General features: G+C 33.4%; 1 protein-coding gene across 2 annotated transcripts in view; it reads left to right on the top strand.

Annotated features, from left to right (window-relative positions):
* The window catches only part of LOC137435078 (uncharacterized), a 96,898-nt gene that overhangs the window by 31,694 nt on the left and 45,988 nt on the right, over positions 1-19,216 (top strand). For both annotated transcript variants that reach the window (XM_078784696.1, XM_078784697.1), the window contains exons 5-7: positions 15,939-16,103; positions 18,631-18,821; positions 18,930-19,052. In XM_078784696.1, the coding sequence (XP_078640822.1) occupies positions 15,939-16,103; positions 18,631-18,821; positions 18,930-19,052 (479 nt within the window). The remainder of the gene's footprint in view (positions 1-15,938; positions 16,104-18,630; positions 18,822-18,929; positions 19,053-19,216) is intronic.

Genomic DNA, 19,216 nt, shown 5'->3' with positions numbered 1-19,216 from the left:
TTCACTCTGGTTTCTTGTTTGTTTGTTTGTTTGTTTGTTTGTTTTCTTTCTTGGTTGTCCGGACGATATCTCAGCCATCCTTTGAGCTAGGAAGCTGAAATTTCGGCACAGTAGTGAGCAAGTCCTTTGTCAAATACGGTATTTTTTGTTTTTTGAATAATCAATTAATTGAGGAGTTATTTAATTATTAGCGTTTAATTAAGTACTTATTTAATTAATTAAATTTCATTTCTCTTCTGACCATTATTAACTCAGGCACCTTTTGAGTTAGGAAGCTGATATTTGGACATGCCAATGACCAGGTGATTTGGCTGCAAAGGATATTTTTGATTTATTAATTAATCAATTAATCGATTAATTATTTAATTATTCGATTAATGACAAAAAAATTTTTTTTTTTTAAGTTACAGATTCTGATGAAATAGTGGTAGTTTATGTGTTCTCTGACCAAATTGATTAATAATTTAATTTTTTTATGATTATTATTTATTTATTTTCATTATTAATCATTTATTTATTTTCTTTCTCATTTGGCCAATATCTCAGGCACGTTTTGAGCTGGGAAGCTAATATTTGGACATGAGTGACCAAGTGATGTGGCTATCAAGGATATTTTTGATTTATTGATTAATCATTTCATCTATTAATTATTTATTGATTAATCGATTAATTATTTATTGAGTAATCAATTAATTATTTAATTTTTTATAAATGACTTATTTAATTAAATTTCTAAAAGATACATCTTCGGATGAAGCACTAGTGGTTTAGTTATGCGATTGGCCAATTGATTATGAAAATATTTTGTGATAATCTTTTATTGATTTTAATTATACAATTAATCAATCAATTAGTGTACACCCCTCCCTCCCAATGCAGCCTTAATGAGCTGCACTGCGGTATTGCCGGGCGCCGGAGGCGCCCCGGCAGTGCCGCGCTGCAGCATATTTAATTATTTGGCATGGGGCGGTGTACTTTGAATGTATGTGTACTTGTTTGTTTTCTTTCTTGTTTTCTTTCTTTCTTGTTTGTTTGTCCGGGCGATATCTCAGCCATCCTTTGAGCAAGGAAGCTGAAATTTCGGCACAATAGTGAGCAAGTCCTTTGTCAAAAACGGTATTTTTTTTTTTGGATTAATCAATAAATTGAGAGTTATTTAATTATTAGCGATTAATTAAGTACTTATTTAATTAATCAAATTTCCTTTCTCTTCTGACCATTAACTCAGGCACCTTTTGAGTTAGGAAGCTGATATTTGGACATGCCAATGACCAGGTGATTTGGCTGCAAAGGATATTTTTGATTTATTAATTAATCAATTAATCGATTAATTATTTAATTATTCGATTAATGCCAAAAAAAAATTTTTTTTTAAAGTTACAGATTCTGATGAAATAGTGGTAGTTTATGTGTTCTCTGACCAAATTGATTAATAATTTAATTTTTTTATGATTATTATTTATTTATTTTCATTATTAATCATTTATTTATTTTCTTTCTCATTTGGCCAATATCTCAGGCACGTTTTGAGCTGGGAAGCTAATATTTGGACATGAGTGACCAAGTGATGTGGCTATCAAGGATATTTTTGATTTATTGATTAATCATTTCATCTATTAATTATTTATTGATTAATCGATTAATTATTTATTGAGTAATCAATTAATTATTTAATTTTTTATAAATGACTTATTTAATTAAATTTCTAAAAGATACATCTTCGGATGAAGCACTAGTGGTTTAGTTATGCGATTGGCCAATTGATTATGAAAATATTTTGTGATAATCTTTTATTGATTTTAATTATACAATTAATCAATCAATTAGTGTACACCCCTCCCTCCCAATGCAGCCTTAATGAGCTGCACTGCGGTATTGCCGGGCGCCGGAGGCGCCCCGGCAGTGCCGCGCTGCAGCATATTTAATTATTTGGCATGGGGCGGTGTACTTTGAATGTATGTGTACTTGTTTGTTTTCTTTCTTGTTTTCTTTCTTTCTTGTTTGTTTGTCCGGGCGATATCTCAGCCATCCTTTGAGCAAGGAAGCTGAAATTTCGGCACAATAGTGAGCAAGTCCTTTGTCAAAAACGGTATTTTTTTTTTTGGATTAATCAATAAATTGAGAGTTATTTAATTATTAGCGATTAATTAAGTACTTATTTAATTAATCAAATTTCCTTTCTCTTCTGACCATTAACTCAGGCACCTTTTGAGTTAGGAAGCTGATATTTGGACATGCCAATGACCAGGTGATTTGGCTGCAAAGGATATTTTTGATTTATTAATTAATCAATTAATCGATTAATTATTTAATTATTCGATTAATGCCAAAAAAAAATTTTTTTTTAAAGTTACAGATTCTGATGAAATAGTGGTAGTTTATGTGTTCTCTGACCAAATTGATTAATAATTTATTTTTTTTATGATTATTATTTCTTTATTTTCATTATTAATCATTTATTTATTTTCTTTCTCATTTGGCCAATATCTCAGGCACCTTTTGAGCTGGGAAGCTAATATTTAGACATGAGTGACCCAGTGATGTGGCTATCAAGGATATTTTTGATTTATTGATTAATCATTTCATCTATTAATTATTTATTGATTAATCGATTAATTATTTATTGAGTAATCAATTAATTATTTAATTTTTTATAAATGACTTAGTTAATTAAATTTCTAAAAGACACATCTTCGGATGAAGCACTAGTGGTTTAGTTATGCGATTAGCCAATTGATTATGAAAATATTTTGTGATAATCTTTTATTGATTTTAATTATACAATTAATCAATCAATTAGTGTACACCTCTCCCTCCCAATGCAGCCTCAATGAGCTGCACTGCGGTATTGCCGGGTGCCGGAGGCGCCCCGGCAATGCCGCGCTGCAGCATATTTAATTATTTGGCATGGGGCGGTGTACTTTGAATGTATGTGTACTTGTTTTCTTTCTTGTTTGTTTGTCCTGGCGATATCTCAGCCATCCTTTGAGCTAGGAAGCTGAAATTTCGGCACAATAGTGAGCAAGTCCTTTGTCAAAAACGGTATTATTTTTTTTTTGATTAATCAATAAATTAAGGAGTTATTTAATTATTAGCGATTAATTAAGTACTTATTTAATTAACCAAATTTCCTTTCTCTTCTGACCATTAACTCAGGCACCTTTTGAGTTAGGAAGCTGACATTTGGACATGCCAATGACCAAGTGATGTGGCTATCAAGGATATTTTTGATTCATTGATTAATCATTTATTGATTAATCGATTAATTATTTATTGAGTAATCAATTAATTATTTAATTTTTTATTAATGACTTATTTAATTAAATTTCTGAAAGATACATCTTCGGATGAAGCACTAGTGGTTTAGTTATGCTATTCGCTAATTGATTAAGAAAATATTTTGTGATAATCTTTTATTGATTTTAATTATACAATTAATCAATCAATTAGCGGACACCTCTCCCTCCCAATGTAGCCTCTATGAGCTGCACTGCGGTATTGCCGGGCGCCAGAGGCGCCCCGGCAATGCCGCGCTGTAGGATATTTAATTATTTGGCATGGGGGCGGTGTACTTTGAATGTATGTGTACTTGTTGTACACCGCTCCTTTCCTATGCCATCTCCAGGCATTGCAAATCGTCATTGCTGGGCACCGAAGGGGGCTCGGCAGTGACGCACGCTGAAAGAGAGTACTCAGTTTTCACTCTGGTTGTTTGTTGTGCACCGCTCCTTTCCTATGCCATCTCCAGGCATTGCAAATCGTCATTGCCGGGCACCAAAGGGGGCTCGGCAGTGACGCACGCTGAAAGAGAGTACTCAGTTTTCACTCTGGTTTCTTGGTTTCTTGTTTTCTTTCTTTCTTTCTTGCTTTCTTGCTTTCTTGTTTGTTTGTCCGGACGATATTTCAGCCATCCTTTAAGCTAGGAAGCTGAAATTTCGGCACAATAGTGAGCATGTCCTTTGTCAAAAACGGTATTTTTTGTTTTTTGATTAATCAATTAATTGAGGAGTTATTTAATTATTAGCGATTAATTAAGTACTTATTTAATTAATTAAATTTCATTTCTCTTCTGACCATTAACTCAGGCACCTTTTGAGTTAGGAAGCTGATATTTGGACATGCCAATGGCCAGGTGATTTGGCTGCAAAGGCTATTTTTGATTTATTAATTAATCAATTAATCAATTAATCGATTAATTATTTGATTAATGACAATTTTTATTTTTTTTTTTTAAGTTACAGATTCTGATGAAATGGTGGTGGTTTATGTGTTCTCTGACCGAATTGATTAATAATTTAATTTTTTAATGATTATTATTTATTTATTTTCATTATTAATCATTTATTTATCTTCTTTCTCATTTGGCCAATATCTCAGGCACCTTTTGAGCTCAGAAGCTAATATTTGGACATGAGTGACCAGGTTATGTGGCTATCAAGGATATTTTTGATTTATTGATTAATCAATTAATCAATGTATCGATTAATTATTTAATTATTTGATTAATTACTAAAAAAAAAAAAATTCCCCCAGTTACAGATTCTGATGAAATGGTGGTGGTTTATGTGTTCTCTGACCGAATTGATTAATAATTTAATTTTTTAATGATTATTATTTATTTATCTTCATTATTAATCATTTATTTATTTTCTTTCTCATTTGGCCAATATCTCAGGCACCTTTTGAGCTGGGAAGCTAATATTTGGACATGACAGTGACCAAGTGATGTGGCTATCAAGGATATTTTTGATTAATTGATTAATCATTTCATCGATTCATTATTTATTGATTAATTGATGAATTACTTATAGATTAATCAATTAATTATTTAGTTTTTTATTAATGACTTATTTGATTAAATTTCTAAAAGATCCGTCTTCGGATGAAGCACAAGTGGTTTTGTTATGGTATTAGCCAATTGATTAAGAAAATATTTTGTGATAATCTTTTTTTTTTATTATTATTATACAATTAATCAATCAATTAGATGTATGTACATCTCTCCCTCCCAATGCAGCCTCTATGAGCTCCACTGCGGTATTGCCGGGCGCCGGAGGCACCCCGGCAATGCCGCGCTGTAGGATATTTAATTATTTGGCATGGGGGCGGTGTACTTTGAATGTATGTGTACTTGTTTGTTTTCTTTCTTGTTTCTTGGTTGTCCGGGCGATATCTCAGCCATCCTTTGAGCTCGGAAGCTGAAATTTCGGCACAATAGTGAGCAAGTCCTTTGTCAAAAACCGTATTTTTTTTTTTGATTAATCAATAAATTGAGGAGTTATTTAATTATTAGCGATTAATTAAGTACTTATTTAATTAATCAAATTTCCTTTCTCTTCTGACCATTAACTCAGGCACCTTTTGAGTTAGGAAGCTGATATTTGGACATGCCAATGACCAGGTGATTTGGCTGCAAAGGATATTTTTGATTTATTAATTAATCAATTAATCGATTAGTTATTTAATTATTCGATTAATGACAAAAAAAAAAAAAATTTTTAAGTTACAGATTCTGATGAAATAGTGGTAGTTTATGTGTTCTCTGACCAAATTGATTAATAATTTAATTTTTTTATGATTATTAGTTATTTATTTTCATTATTAATCATTTATTTATTTTCTTTCTCATTTGGCCAATATCTCAGGCACCTTTTGAGCTGGGAAGCTAATATTTGGACATCAGTGACCAAGTGATGTGGCTATCAAGGATATTTTTGATTTATTGATTAATCATTTCATCTATTAATTATTTATTGATTAATCGATTAATTATTTATTGAGTAATCAATTAATTATTTAATTTTTTATAAATGACTTATTTAATTAAATTTCTAAAAGATACATCTTCGGATGAAGCACTAGTGGTTTAGTTATGCGATTAGCCAATTGATTATGAAAATATTTTGTGATAATCTTTTATTGATTTTAATTATACAATTAATCAATCAATTAGTGTACACCTCTCCCTCCCAATGCAGCCTCAATGAGCTGCACTGCGGTATTGCCGGGCGCCGGAGGCGCCCCGGCAATGCCGCGCTGCAGCATATTTAATTATTTGGCATGGGGCGGTGTACTTTGAATGTCTGTGTACTTGTTGTACACCGCTCCTTTCCTATGCCATCTCCAGGCATTGCAAATCGTCATAGTCGGGCACCAAAGGGGGCTCGGCAGTGACGCACGCTGAAAGAGAGTACTCAGTTTTCACTCTGGTTTCTTTCTTTCTTGTTGGTTTGTTTTCTTTCTTGGTTGTCCGGGCGATATCTCAGCCATCCTTTGAGCTAGGAAGCTGAAATTTCGGCACAATAGTGAGCAAGTCCTTTGTCAAAAACCGTATTTTTTTTTTTGATTAATCAATAAATTGAGGAGTTATTTAATTATTAGCGATTAATTAAGTACTTATTTAATTAATCAAATTTCCTTTCTCTTCTGACCATTAACTCAGGCACCTTTTGAGTTAGGAAGCTGATATTTGGACATGCCAATGACCAGGTGATTTGGCTGCAAAGGATATTTTTGATTTATTAATTAATCAATTAATCGATTAGTTATTTAATTATTCGATTAATGACAAAAAAAATTTTTTTAAGTTACAGATTCTGATGAAATAGTGGTAGTTTATGTGTTCTCTGAGCAAATTGATTAATAATTTAATTTTTTTATGATTATTATTTATTTATTTTCATTATTAATCATTTATTTATTTTCTTTCTCATTTGGCCAATATCTCAGGCACCTTTTGAGCTGGGAAGCTAATATTTGGACATCAGTGACCAAGTGATGTGGCTATCAAGGATATTTTTGATTTATTGATTAATCATTTCATCTATTAATTATTCATTGATTAATCGATTAATTATTTATTGAGTAATCAATTAATTATTTAATTTTTTATAAATGACTTATTTAATTAAATTTCTAAAAGATACATCTTCGGATGAAGCACTAGTGGTTTAGTTATGCGATTCGCCAATTGATTATGAAAATATTTTGTGATAATCTTTTATTGATTTTAATTATACAATTAATCAATCAATTAGTGTACACCTCTCCCTCCCAATGCAGCCTCAATGAGCTGCACTGCGGTATTGCCGGGCGCCTGAGGCGCCCCGGCAATGCCGCGCTGTAGGATATTTAATTATTTGGCATGGGGGCGGTGTACTTTGAATGTATGTGTACTTGTTGTACACCGCTCCTTTCCTATGCCATCTCCAGGCATTGCAAATCGTCATTGCTGGGCACCGAAGGGGGCTCGGCAGTGACGCACGCTGAAAGAGAGTACTCAGTTTTCACTCTGGTTGTTTGTTGTGCACCGCTCCTTTCCTATGCCATCTCCAGGCATTGCAAATCGTCATTGCCGGGCACCAAAGGGGGCTCGGCAGTGACGCACGCTGAAAGAGAGTACTCAGTTTTCACTCTGGTTTCTTGGTTTCTTGTTGTACACCGCTCCTTTCCTATGCCACCTCCAGGCATTGCAAATCGTCATTGCCGGGCACCGAAGGGGGCTTGGCAGTGACGCACGCTGAAAGAGAGTACTCAGTTTTCACTCTGGTTTCTTGTTTGTTTTCTTGGTTGTCCGGACGATATCTCAGCCATCCTTTGAGCTAGGAAGCTGAAATTTCGGCACAGTAGTGAGCAAGTCCTTTGTCAAATACGGTATTTTTTGTTTTTTGAATAATCAATTAATTGAGGAGTTATTTAATTATTAGCGTTTAATTAAGTACTTATTTAATTAATTAAATTTCATTTCTCTTCTGACCATTATTAACTCAGGCACCTTTTGAGTTAGGAAGCTGATATTTGGACATGCCAATGACCAGGTGATTTGGCTGCAAAGGATATTTTTGATTTATTAATTAATCAATTAATCGATTAATTATTTAATTATTCGATTAATGACCCAAAAAATTTTTTTTTTTAAGTTACAGATTCTGATGAAATAGTGGTAGTTTATGTGTTCTCTGACCAAATTGATTACCAATTTAATTTTTTTATGATTATTATTTATTTATTTTCATTATTAATCATTTATTTATTTTCTTTCTCATTTGGCCAATATCTCAGGCACCTTTTGAGCTGGGAAGCTAATATTTGGACATAAGTGACCAAGTGATGTGGCTATCAAGGATATTTTTGATTTATTGATTAATCATTTCATCTATTAATTATTTATTGATTAATCGATTAATTATTTATTGAGTAATCAATTAATTATTTAATTTTTTATAAATGACTTATTTAATTAAATTTCTAAAAGATACATCTTCGGATGAAGCACTAGTGGTTTAGTTATGCGATTAGCCAATTGATTATGAAAATATTTTGTGATAATCTTTTATTGATTTTAATTATACAATTAATCAATCAATTAGTGTACACCCCTCCCTCCCAATGCAGCCTTAATGAGCTGCACTGCGGTATTGCCGGGCGCCGGAGGCGCCCCGGCAATGCCGCGCTGCAGCATATTTAATTATTTGGCATGGGGCGGTGTACTTTGAATGTATGTGTACTTGTTTTCTTTCTTTCTTTCTTGCTTTCTTGCTTTCTTGTTTGTTTGTCCGGACGATATTTCAGCCATCCTTTAAGCTAGGAAGCTGAAATTTCGGCACAATAGTGAGCATGTCCTTTGTCAAAAACGGTATTTTTTGTTTTTTGATTAATCAATTAATTGAGGAGTTATTTAATTATTAGCGATTAATTAAGTACTTATTTAATTAATTAAATTTCATTTCTCTTCTGACCATTAACTCAGGCACCTTTTGAGTTAGGAAGCTGATATTTGGACATGCCAATGGCCAGGTGATTTGGCTGCAAAGGCTATTTTTGATTTATTAATTAATCAATTAATCAATTAATCGATTAATTATTTGATTAATGACAATTTTTTTTTTTTTTTTTTAAGTTACAGATTCTGATGAAATGGTGGTGGTTTATGTGTTCTCTGACCGAATTGATTAATAATTTAATTTTTTAATGATTATTATTTATTTATTTTCATTATTAATCATTTATTTATCTTCTTTCTCATTTGGCCAATATCTCAGGCACCTTTTGAGCTCAGAAGCTAATATTTGGACATGAGTGACCAGGTTATGTGGCTATCAAGGATATTTTTGATTTATTGATTAATCAATTAATCAATGTATCGATTAATTATTTAATTATTTGATTAATTACTAAAAAAAAAAAAATTCCCCCAGTTACAGATTCTGATGAAATGGTGGTGGTTTATGTGTTCTCTGACCGAATTGATTAATAATTTAATTTTTTAATGATTATTATTTATTTATCTTCATTATTAATCATTTATTTATTTTCTTTCTCATTTGGCCAATATCTCAGGCACCTTTTGAGCTGGGAAGCTAATATTTGGACATGACAGTGACCAAGTGATGTGGCTATCAAGGATATTTTTGATTAATTGATTAATCATTTCATCGATTCATTATTTATTGATTAATTGATGAATTACTTATAGATTAATCAATTAATTATTTAGTTTTTTATTAATGACTTATTTGATTAAATTTCTAAAAGATCCGTCTTCGGATGAAGCACAAGTGGTTTTGTTATGGTATTAGCCAATTGATTAAGAAAATATTTTGTGATAATCTTTTTTTAATTTTTTTATTATACAATTAATCAATCAATTAGATGTATGTACATCTCTCCCTCCCAATGCAGCCTCTATGAGCTCCACTGCGGTATTGCCGGGCGCCGGAGGCACCCCGGCAATGCCGCGCTGTAGGATATTTAATTATTTGGCATGGGGGCGGTGTACTTTGAATGTATGTGTACTTGTTTGTTTTCTTTCTTGTTTCTTGGTTGTCCGGGCGATATCTCAGCCATCCTTTGAGCTCGGAAGCTGAAATTTCGGCACAATAGTGAGCAAGTCCTTTGTCAAAAACCGTATTTTTTTTTTTGATTAATCAATAAATTGAGGAGTTATTTAATTATTAGCGATTAATTAAGTACTTATTTAATTAATCAAATTTCCTTTCTCTTCTGACCATTAACTCAGGCACCTTTTGAGTTAGGAAGCTGATATTTGGACATGCCAATGACCAGGTGATTTGGCTGCAAAGGATATTTTTGATTTATTAATTAATCAATTAATCGATTAGTTATTTAATTATTCGATTAATGACAAAAAAAAAAAAAATTTTTAAGTTACAGAATCTGATGAAATAGTGGTAGTTTATGTGTTCTCTGACCAAATTGATTAATAATTTAATTTTTTTATGATTATTAGTTATTTATTTTCATTATTAATCATTTATTTATTTTCTTTCTCATTTGGCCAATATCTCAGGCACCTTTTGAGCTGGGAAGCTAATATTTGGACATCAGTGACCAAGTGATGTGGCTATCAAGGATATTTTTGATTTATTGATTAATCATTTCATCTATTAATTATTTATTGATTAATCGATTAATTATTTATTGAGTAATCAATTAATTATTTAATTTTTTATAAATGACTTATTTAATTAAATTTCTAAAAGATACATCTTCGGATGAAGCACTAGTGGTTTAGTTATGCGATTAGCCAATTGATTATGAAAATATTTTGTGATAATCTTTTATTGATTTTAATTATACAATTAATCAATCAATTAGTGTACACCTCTCCCTCCCAATGCAGCCTCAATGAGCTGCACTGCGGTATTGCCGGGCGCCGGAGGCGCCCCGGCAATGCCGCGCTGCAGCATATTTAATTATTTGGCATGGGGCGGTGTACTTTGAATGTCTGTGTACTTGTTGTACACCGCTCCTTTCCTATGCCATCTCCAGGCATTGCAAATCGTCATCGTCGGGCACCAAAGGGGGCTCGGCAGTGACGCACGCTGAAAGAGAGTACTCAGTTTTCACTCTGGTTTCTTTCTTTCTTGTTGGTTTGTTTTCTTTCTTGGTTGTCCGGGCGATATCTCAGCCATCCTTTGAGCTAGGAAGCTGAAATTTCGGCACAATAGTGAGCAAGTCCTTTGTCAAAAACCGTATTTTTTTTTTTGATTAATCAATAAATTGAGGAGTTATTTAATTATTAGCGATTAATTAAGTACTTATTTAATTAATCAAATTTCCTTTCTCTTCTGACCATTAACTCAGGCACCTTTTGAGTTAGGAAGCTGATATTTGGACATGCCAATGACCAGGTGATTTGGCTGCAAAGGATATTTTTGATTTATTAATTAATCAATTAATCGATTAGTTATTTAATTATTCGATTAATGACAAAAAAAATTTTTTTTTTAAGTTACAGATTCTGATGAAATAGTGGTAGTTTATGTGTTCTCTGAGCAAATTGATTAATAATTTAATTTTTTTATGATTATTATTTATTTATTTTCATTATTAATCATTTATTTATTTTCTTTCTCATTTGGCCAATATCTCAGGCACCTTTTGAGCTGGGAAGCTAATATTTGGACATCAGTGACCAAGTGATGTGGCTATCAAGGATATTTTTGATTTATTGATTAATCATTTCATCTATTAATTATTTATTGATTAATCGATTAATTATTTATTGAGTAATCAATTAATTATTTAATTTTTTATAAATGACTTATTTAATTAAATTTCTAAAAGATACATCTTCGGATGAAGCACTAGTGGTTTAGTTATGCGATTAGCCAATTGATTATGAAAATATTTTGTGATAATCTTTTATTGATTTTAATTATACAATTAATCAATCAATTAGTGTACACCTCTCCCTCCCAATGCAGCCTCAATGAGCTGCACTGCGGTATTGCCGGGCGCCGGAGGCGCCCCGGCAATGCCGCGCTGCAGCATATTTAATTATTTGGCATGGGGCGGTGTACTTTGAATGTCTGTGTACTTGTTGTACACCGCTCCTTTCCTATGCCATCTCCAGGCATTGCAAATCGTCATAGTCGGGCACCAAATGGGGCTCGGCAGTGACGCACGCTGAAAGAGAGTACTCAGTTTTCACTCTGGTTTCTTTCTTTCTTGTTGGTTTGTTTTCTTTCTTGGTTGTCCGGGCGATATCTCAGCCATCCTTTGAGCTAGGAAGCTGAAATTTCGGCACAGTAGTGAGCAATTCCTTTTCAAAAACGGGTATTTTTTTTTTTTGATTAATTAATAAATTGAGGAGTTATTTAATTATTAGCGATTAATTAAGTACTTATTTAACTAGAACGGGCACTCGGTAGAGCGCATACCTTCGCCGCAGCTACTTTTGTTGCCAAAATAAAAGACTACAAGATCTGTGTAGCAAAGCATTTTGGCATTAGTTTCATACAAATTGGACACAAATTGACCGCGCTATGGTAAAAAGACGATTTTGACCTTTTCATGACCTTGACCTTGACCTTTGACCCGATCGATTCCAAAATCTAATCAAATGGTTCCCGGATAATAACCTATCATCCCACCAAATTTCATGCGAATCGGTTGAATACTTTTTGAGTTATGCGAATAACATACACACACACACACACACAGACATACAAATAAATACACAGCGATCAAAACATAACCTTCCGCTTTTGCGAAGGTAATTAAGCAAATTTCCTTTCTCTTCTGACCATTAACTCAGGCACCTTTTGAGTTAGGAAGCTGATATTTGGACATGCCAATGACCAGGTGATTTGGCTGCAAAGGATATTTTTGATTTATTAATTAATCAATTAATCGATTAATTATTTAATTATTTGATTAATGACAAAAAAAAATTTTTTTTTAAAGTTACAGATTCTGATGAAATAGTGGTAGTTTATGTGTTCTCTCACCAAATTGATTAATAATTTAATTTTTTATGATTATTATTTATTTATTTTCATTATTAATCATTTATATATTTTCTTTCTCATTTGGCCAATATCTCAGGCACCTTTTCAGCTGGGAAGCTAATATTTGGACATGAGTGACCAAGTGATGTGGCTATCAAGGATATTTTTGATTTATTGATTAGTCATTTCATCTATTAATTATTTTTGATTAATCGATTAATTATTTATTGAGTAATCAATTAATTATTTAATTTTTTATAAATGACTTATTTAATTAAATTTCTAAAAGATACATCTTCGGATGAAGCACTAGTGGTTTAGTTATGCGATTAGCCAATTGATTATGAAAATATTTTGTGATAATCTTTTATTGATTTTAATTATACAATTAATCAATCAATTAGTGTACACCTCTCCCTCCCAATGCAGCCTCAATGAGCTGCACTGCGGTATTGCCGGGCGCCGGAGGCGCCCCGGCAATGCCGCGCTGCAGCATATTTAATTATTTGGCATGGGGCGGTGTACTTTGAATGTATTTGTACTTGTTTGCTTGTTTGTTTGGTTGTCTGGGCGATATCTCAGCCATCCTTTGAGCTAGGAAGCTGAAATTTTGGCACAATAGTGAGAAAGTGCTTTGTCAAAAACGGTATTTTTTGTTTTTTGATTAATCAATTAATTGAGGAGTTATTTAATTATTAGCGATTAATTAAGTACTTATTTAATTAATTAAATTTCATTTCTCTTCTGACCATTAACTCAGGCACCTTTTGAGTTAGGAAGCTGATATTTGGACATGCCAATGGCCAGGTGATTTGGCTGCAAACGCTATTTTTGATTTATTAATTAATCAATTAATCGATTAATTATTTAATTATTCGATTAATGACAAAAAAAATTTTTTTTTTTAAGTTACAGATTCTGATGAAATAGTGGTAGTTTATGTGTTCTCTGACCAAATTGATTAATAATTTAATTTTTTTATGATTATTTATTTATTTTCATTATTAATCATTTATTTATTTTCTTTCTCATTTGGCCAATATCTCAGGCACCTTTTGAGCTCGGAAGCTAATATTTGGACATTAGTGACCAAGTGATGTGGCTATCAAGGATATTTTTGATTTATTGATCAATCAATTAATCGATTAATTATTTAATTATTCGATTAATTACTAACAAAAAAAAAAAAAATTCAGTTACAGATTCTGATGAAATGGTGGTGGTTTATGTGTTCTGTGACCGAATTGATTAATAATTTAATTTTTTCATGATTGTTATTTATTTATTTTCTTTCTCATTTGGCCAATATCTCAGGCACCTTTTGAGCTGGGAAGCTAATATTTGGACATGACAGTGACCAAGTGATGTGGCTATCAAGGATATTTTTGATTTGTTGATTAATCATTTCATCGATTAATTATTTATTGATTAATAGATTTATTATTTATTGAGTAATCAATTAATTATTTAATTTTTTATTAATGAGTTATTTAATTAAATTTCTAACAGATACATCTTTGGATGAAGCACAAGTGGTTTAGTTATGCTATTAGCCAATTGATTATGAAAATATTTTGTGATAATCTTTTATTGATTTTAATTATACAATTAATCAATCAATTAGTGTACACCTCTCCCTCCCAATGCAGCCTCAATGAGCTGCACTGCGGTATTGCCGGGCGCCTGAGGCGCCCCGACAATGCCGCGCTGTAGGATGTTTAATTATTTGGCATGGGGGCGGTGTACTTTGAATGGATCTGTACTTGTTTGTTTTCTTTCTTTGTTTGTTTTCTTTCTTTCTTGTTTGTTTGTCCTGGCGATATCTCAGCCATCCTTTGAGCGAGGATGCTGGAATTTCGGCACAATAGTGAGCAAGTCCTTTTTCAAAAACGGTATTTTTTGTTTTTTGATTAATCAATTAATTGAGGAGTTATTTAATTATTAGTGATTAATTAAGTACTTATTTAATTAATCAAATTTCCTTTCTCTTCTGACCATTAACTCAGGCACCTTTTGAGTTAAGAAGCTGATATTTCGACATGCCAATGACCAGGTGATTTGGCTGCAAAGGTTATTTTTGATTTATTAAGAAATCAATTGATCAATTAATCGATTAATCATTTAAGTATTCGATTAATGACCAAAATTTTTTTTTTTTAAGTTACAGATTCTGGTGAAATGGTGGTGGTTTATGTATTCTTTGACCGAATTGATTAAAAATTTAATTTTTTAATGATTATTATTTGTTTATTTTCATTATTAATCACTTATTTATTTTCTTTCTCATTTGGCCAATATCTCAGGCACCTTTTGAGCTCGGAAGCTAATATTTGGACATGAGTGACCAAGTGATGTGGCTATCAAGGATATTTTTGATTTATTAATTAATCGATTAATTATTTAATTATTCGATTAATTACTAAAAATATATATATATTCAGTTACAGATTCTGATGAAATGGTGGTGGTTCATGTGTTCTGTGACCGAATTGATTAATAATTTAATTTTTTAATGATTATTATTTATTTATTTTCTTTCTCATTTGGCCAATATCTCAGGCACCTTTTGAGCTGGGAAGCTAATATTTGGACATGACGGTGACCAAGTGATGTGGCTATCAAGGATATTTTTGATTTATTGATTAATCATTTAATCGATTAATTATTTATTGATTAATCGATTAATTTATTTATTGATGAATCAATTATTTAATTTTTTATTAATGACTTCTTGAATTAAATTTCTAAAAGATACATCTTCGGATGAAGCACTAGTGGTTTCGTTTTGCTATTAGCGAATTGATTAAGAAAATATTTTGTGATAATCTTTTATTGATTTTAATTATCCAATTAATCAATCAATTCGTGTGCACCTCTCCCTCCCAATGCAGCCTCAATGAGCTGCACTGCGGTGTTGCCGGGCGCCTGAGGCACCCCGGCAATGCCGCGCTGTAGGATATTTAATTTGGCACTGAGGCGGTGTACTTTGAATGTATCTGTACTTGTTGTTAACCTGTTTATATTTTTTAGCCTTATGACCAACAACAATAAAACGTTTTTGATCACATCAAATGGCCTTCATCTGCCTTGGTTAAATTCATTTGAATCTCGTGCTGATTCTGAATACACCAGTGCTCACGTTATTTGAAGGTAACCTTGACTGATGCTATTCTCTGTTGACAGTGTTTCATGGTAAAGTTGACAATCTGGAGGCTCGTATGAGCCCAGCAGACAAGTCGTACATCTGCAAGGTTGAGCAAGCCATAAACCTCTCAGAAGGCATCTCTGTGTCAGCATCAAATCTTCATTTGCAAGCATTTGGCTTGCAGAACAACACCTTTTCCTCAGGTGGGCCCAGTTGTACATTTGTTTAGAATACACTTTTCTTGGTTAGATATGAAGATTTTTTTTTTTCCCTGAACAAACTGTGTTGTCAACCAGGATATTTGTCCAGCAAACACTTTCGACGTGAAAGAGGAGCTTTCTCTGTTTCAAATGCTGAGCTGAACTCGTCCATGGTTGATGTTGTTGTTTAACCAAACACAAATGTATTCCCATCAACACTGTGGCTGAAAGTATTGCTCATTACCTCTGCCACCGAAGGTGGATGGTGGTTATGTTTTCACCCCTGTCTATTTGTTTGTCTGTGAACAGGATATCTTCAAAAGTTGTGGATGGATTCAGACAAATTTTATGGAGAGGTTGGGCATGTGACAAGGACGAAGTGATTACATTTTGGTGAAGATCCGGATACTCTAGTTTTTTTTTTAAAGCGATTTTTCACCATTGAGAGATAGGCACTACAAAAAAAACGATATGTAGTGCCTATATAAAGTCTATATCCCCTTTCAAAAGTTTCACCTTTTGTTGTCTTATAGGAATTAAAATGCATTAAATCGGACATTGTCCACCTTTATTTACACATCATAACGCACAACTTCCAAGTGAAAAAGAAATTCTATAAATTTCAGGAAATTCTTTAAAAATACAAAACTAGAACATCTTGGTTGGATAAGTGTCCACCCCCTTTATAGTAGCAATTGTAAATTAGCTCAGGTGTAACAAATCACTTTCAAAATCACACAGCATCCCAGTTGAGGATTGTCGGGTAGACACTTATCCAACCAAGATATTCTGATATGCCAGTTTTGTATTTTTCATGAATATTTTGAAATTTGTTTTTGACTTTGAGGTTGTGGGTTACGATGTATAAATAAAGGTGGGGAAAAGTCTGTTTTAATGCAATTTATTTCCATGCTGTAAGGTAACAATAGGTGAAAATTTTGAAAGGTGATGTAGATTTTCTTTAAGCACTGTATAAATAGCACAATATCACAAAATATATGTGCAGATTTGGCCAAAAATTGGTACAGGTTGGGTGTGTGACGAGAAGGTATTGATTCAATTTTGTTGAAGATTCTAATCGGGCACTGGATTAGAGAATTTTAAAGTTATTTTTCACCATTGAGAGATGGGGCAAAAAAAAAACCAATATAAAGCATATCTCAAAGATATGGATGGATTTGGGCAAAAAAAATGCTGAACGGTTTGGTTGTGTAAAAACCACCTTTCGAGGCCATTTTCCCCCGCAGAGCAGGGGTTGGACTTTTTCGGGCACCATGGTCCTCTTTTTGAAGCAATGTTTTATGGTCGGATGCCCTTCCTGCCACCAACCCTGTTGATCGCCACTTGCGACACACAGGGAATTACCAGTGAACTGGTACTCAATTTGCCGACCACGGAAGGATGACAGGCTGAGTCAACCCTCCTGGCGTTAATTCAATGATCGACCGGGATTCAAACCCAGGATCCTCGGATCTCAAGCAGGTTTGGGTGTGTGACAAGGACAAATCGATTTGATTTTGGTGAAGATCTGAATCGTGATCGGGATACGATAATTTATAAATAAAAAAAAGTGAAGTGATGCTTCACCATTAAGTGATAGGACCAAAAACGATGTATGGCAGGATATTTCCAAAAGTTGGGGAAGAATTATGACAAAACGATATGGAAGAGTTGGCAAAGTGACAAGAACAAGCTAATTAGATTATGGTTCAGGTCCGGATCCAGATCCGGCCTGTCAGTGGATACAAAATGTAAAATGTTCAGCCTGGCGGAGGTATGTTCTCGACTGAGTGCCATTCTAGTTGCCCTCGCCAGAGGAGAGGGTATTGCATTTAAGTCTGTTTGTCTGTTTGTCCGCACAGAATAAATATGATTTTCTCTGCAGCCTTTGGTCCGATTGACAGGAAATTTTCACCATTGGTGCTACTCCACCTGTAGAATTTTTAAATGATAATTATGACGTCATAGATCGTGGTTCGGCCACCATCTTGGAAAAACCGAAAAACGTTGCACCTCTATATCTCCAAAAGCGCTGAATAGAAAAAATTGAGACATGGCTCATTGTAAAGACCTCTCCATGGGGAATAAAATAGTTGATGATTATGTCATAGGTGCCTCCATTATGACGTCATAATTCGACAAGTACAAAACTTCATCCGATTAAGATGAAATTTCTTGAGCATAATCTAGGAATAAATTAGTTTAGAAAAATAAATAATGATGACATCACCTGCCACGTGGTTCGGCCACCCTATTTGTTTTAACACAAAAGCCTTAAAAATAATCACTGAAAATACATTCTGGCGAGGGTTTGCAATCTCTGATTGCTCTTTTTCTTGTTTTGATATGCATTGCAGGTTTCTCATAAATGAGCTCTCGTATGATCATCAGCAACGTGTTATGACATTCCATGATGTGTTGCTGTGTTTGGGGGGGTTTTTTTGTAAGCTGCAAAATAACTTGTTCATCTTATGGTATTGTTTCTCATCCCAACACCCCATTCATCCCTTACTCTTTGCTTCAACTTCAGCCAGTGAATGTAGCATGGATCCCGCAATTCTGGTTCGAAAGACCAACACCACAAACCATAATCCTCTGATACCCAAGCCGCCTCCGATGCCCCCTGTAGGGAAGTACAATGTGTCGAGTAAAGAAAAAGTCTGCGCGCTGTTCGATTTCAGCCTTCTCGTTGTTGTCAATTACACAACGAACAACAACAAGGTACTTGTGACACTTGTTTATGGAAATCTTTGTTTCCATTTTATTATTGGTTTCATTATTGTCCTTTTGACTTTCTTTCCTCTTTTGTTTCTCTTTCCCACACCTCAGACGACCACTGGCTATGTGCCTGTTTTTCCTAACGTGACAAGAGCTGGTGGACTTTGCAACAAAACCCACACTATGCTGTCCCTTCATAATAAGAACGGCTCCTTCAATTTCACCTTCGCAAAGGTAAGCTTGCAAATCAACAGGAATACACTTGCCCAAAATTGTCCTTTTAACTTTATAAAATTACAACAGCACTCGGTCGAACGCACACCTCCACAGGCTGAGCATTTTATGTTTTAGGTCCCACTGATAGGCCAGATCTGCATCAGGACCTGAAACAAACTCTT

Source organism: Myxine glutinosa, chromosome 9 (assembly GCF_964187855.1).
Source record: "Myxine glutinosa chromosome 9, kmMyxGlut1.1, whole genome shotgun sequence".
In the NCBI taxonomy this organism is placed as follows: Eukaryota; Metazoa; Chordata; class Myxini; order Myxiniformes; family Myxinidae; genus Myxine; species Myxine glutinosa.
The sequence above is the reverse complement of the archived record's forward strand: the minus strand, read 5'-3'. Positions and strand labels throughout refer to the sequence as shown.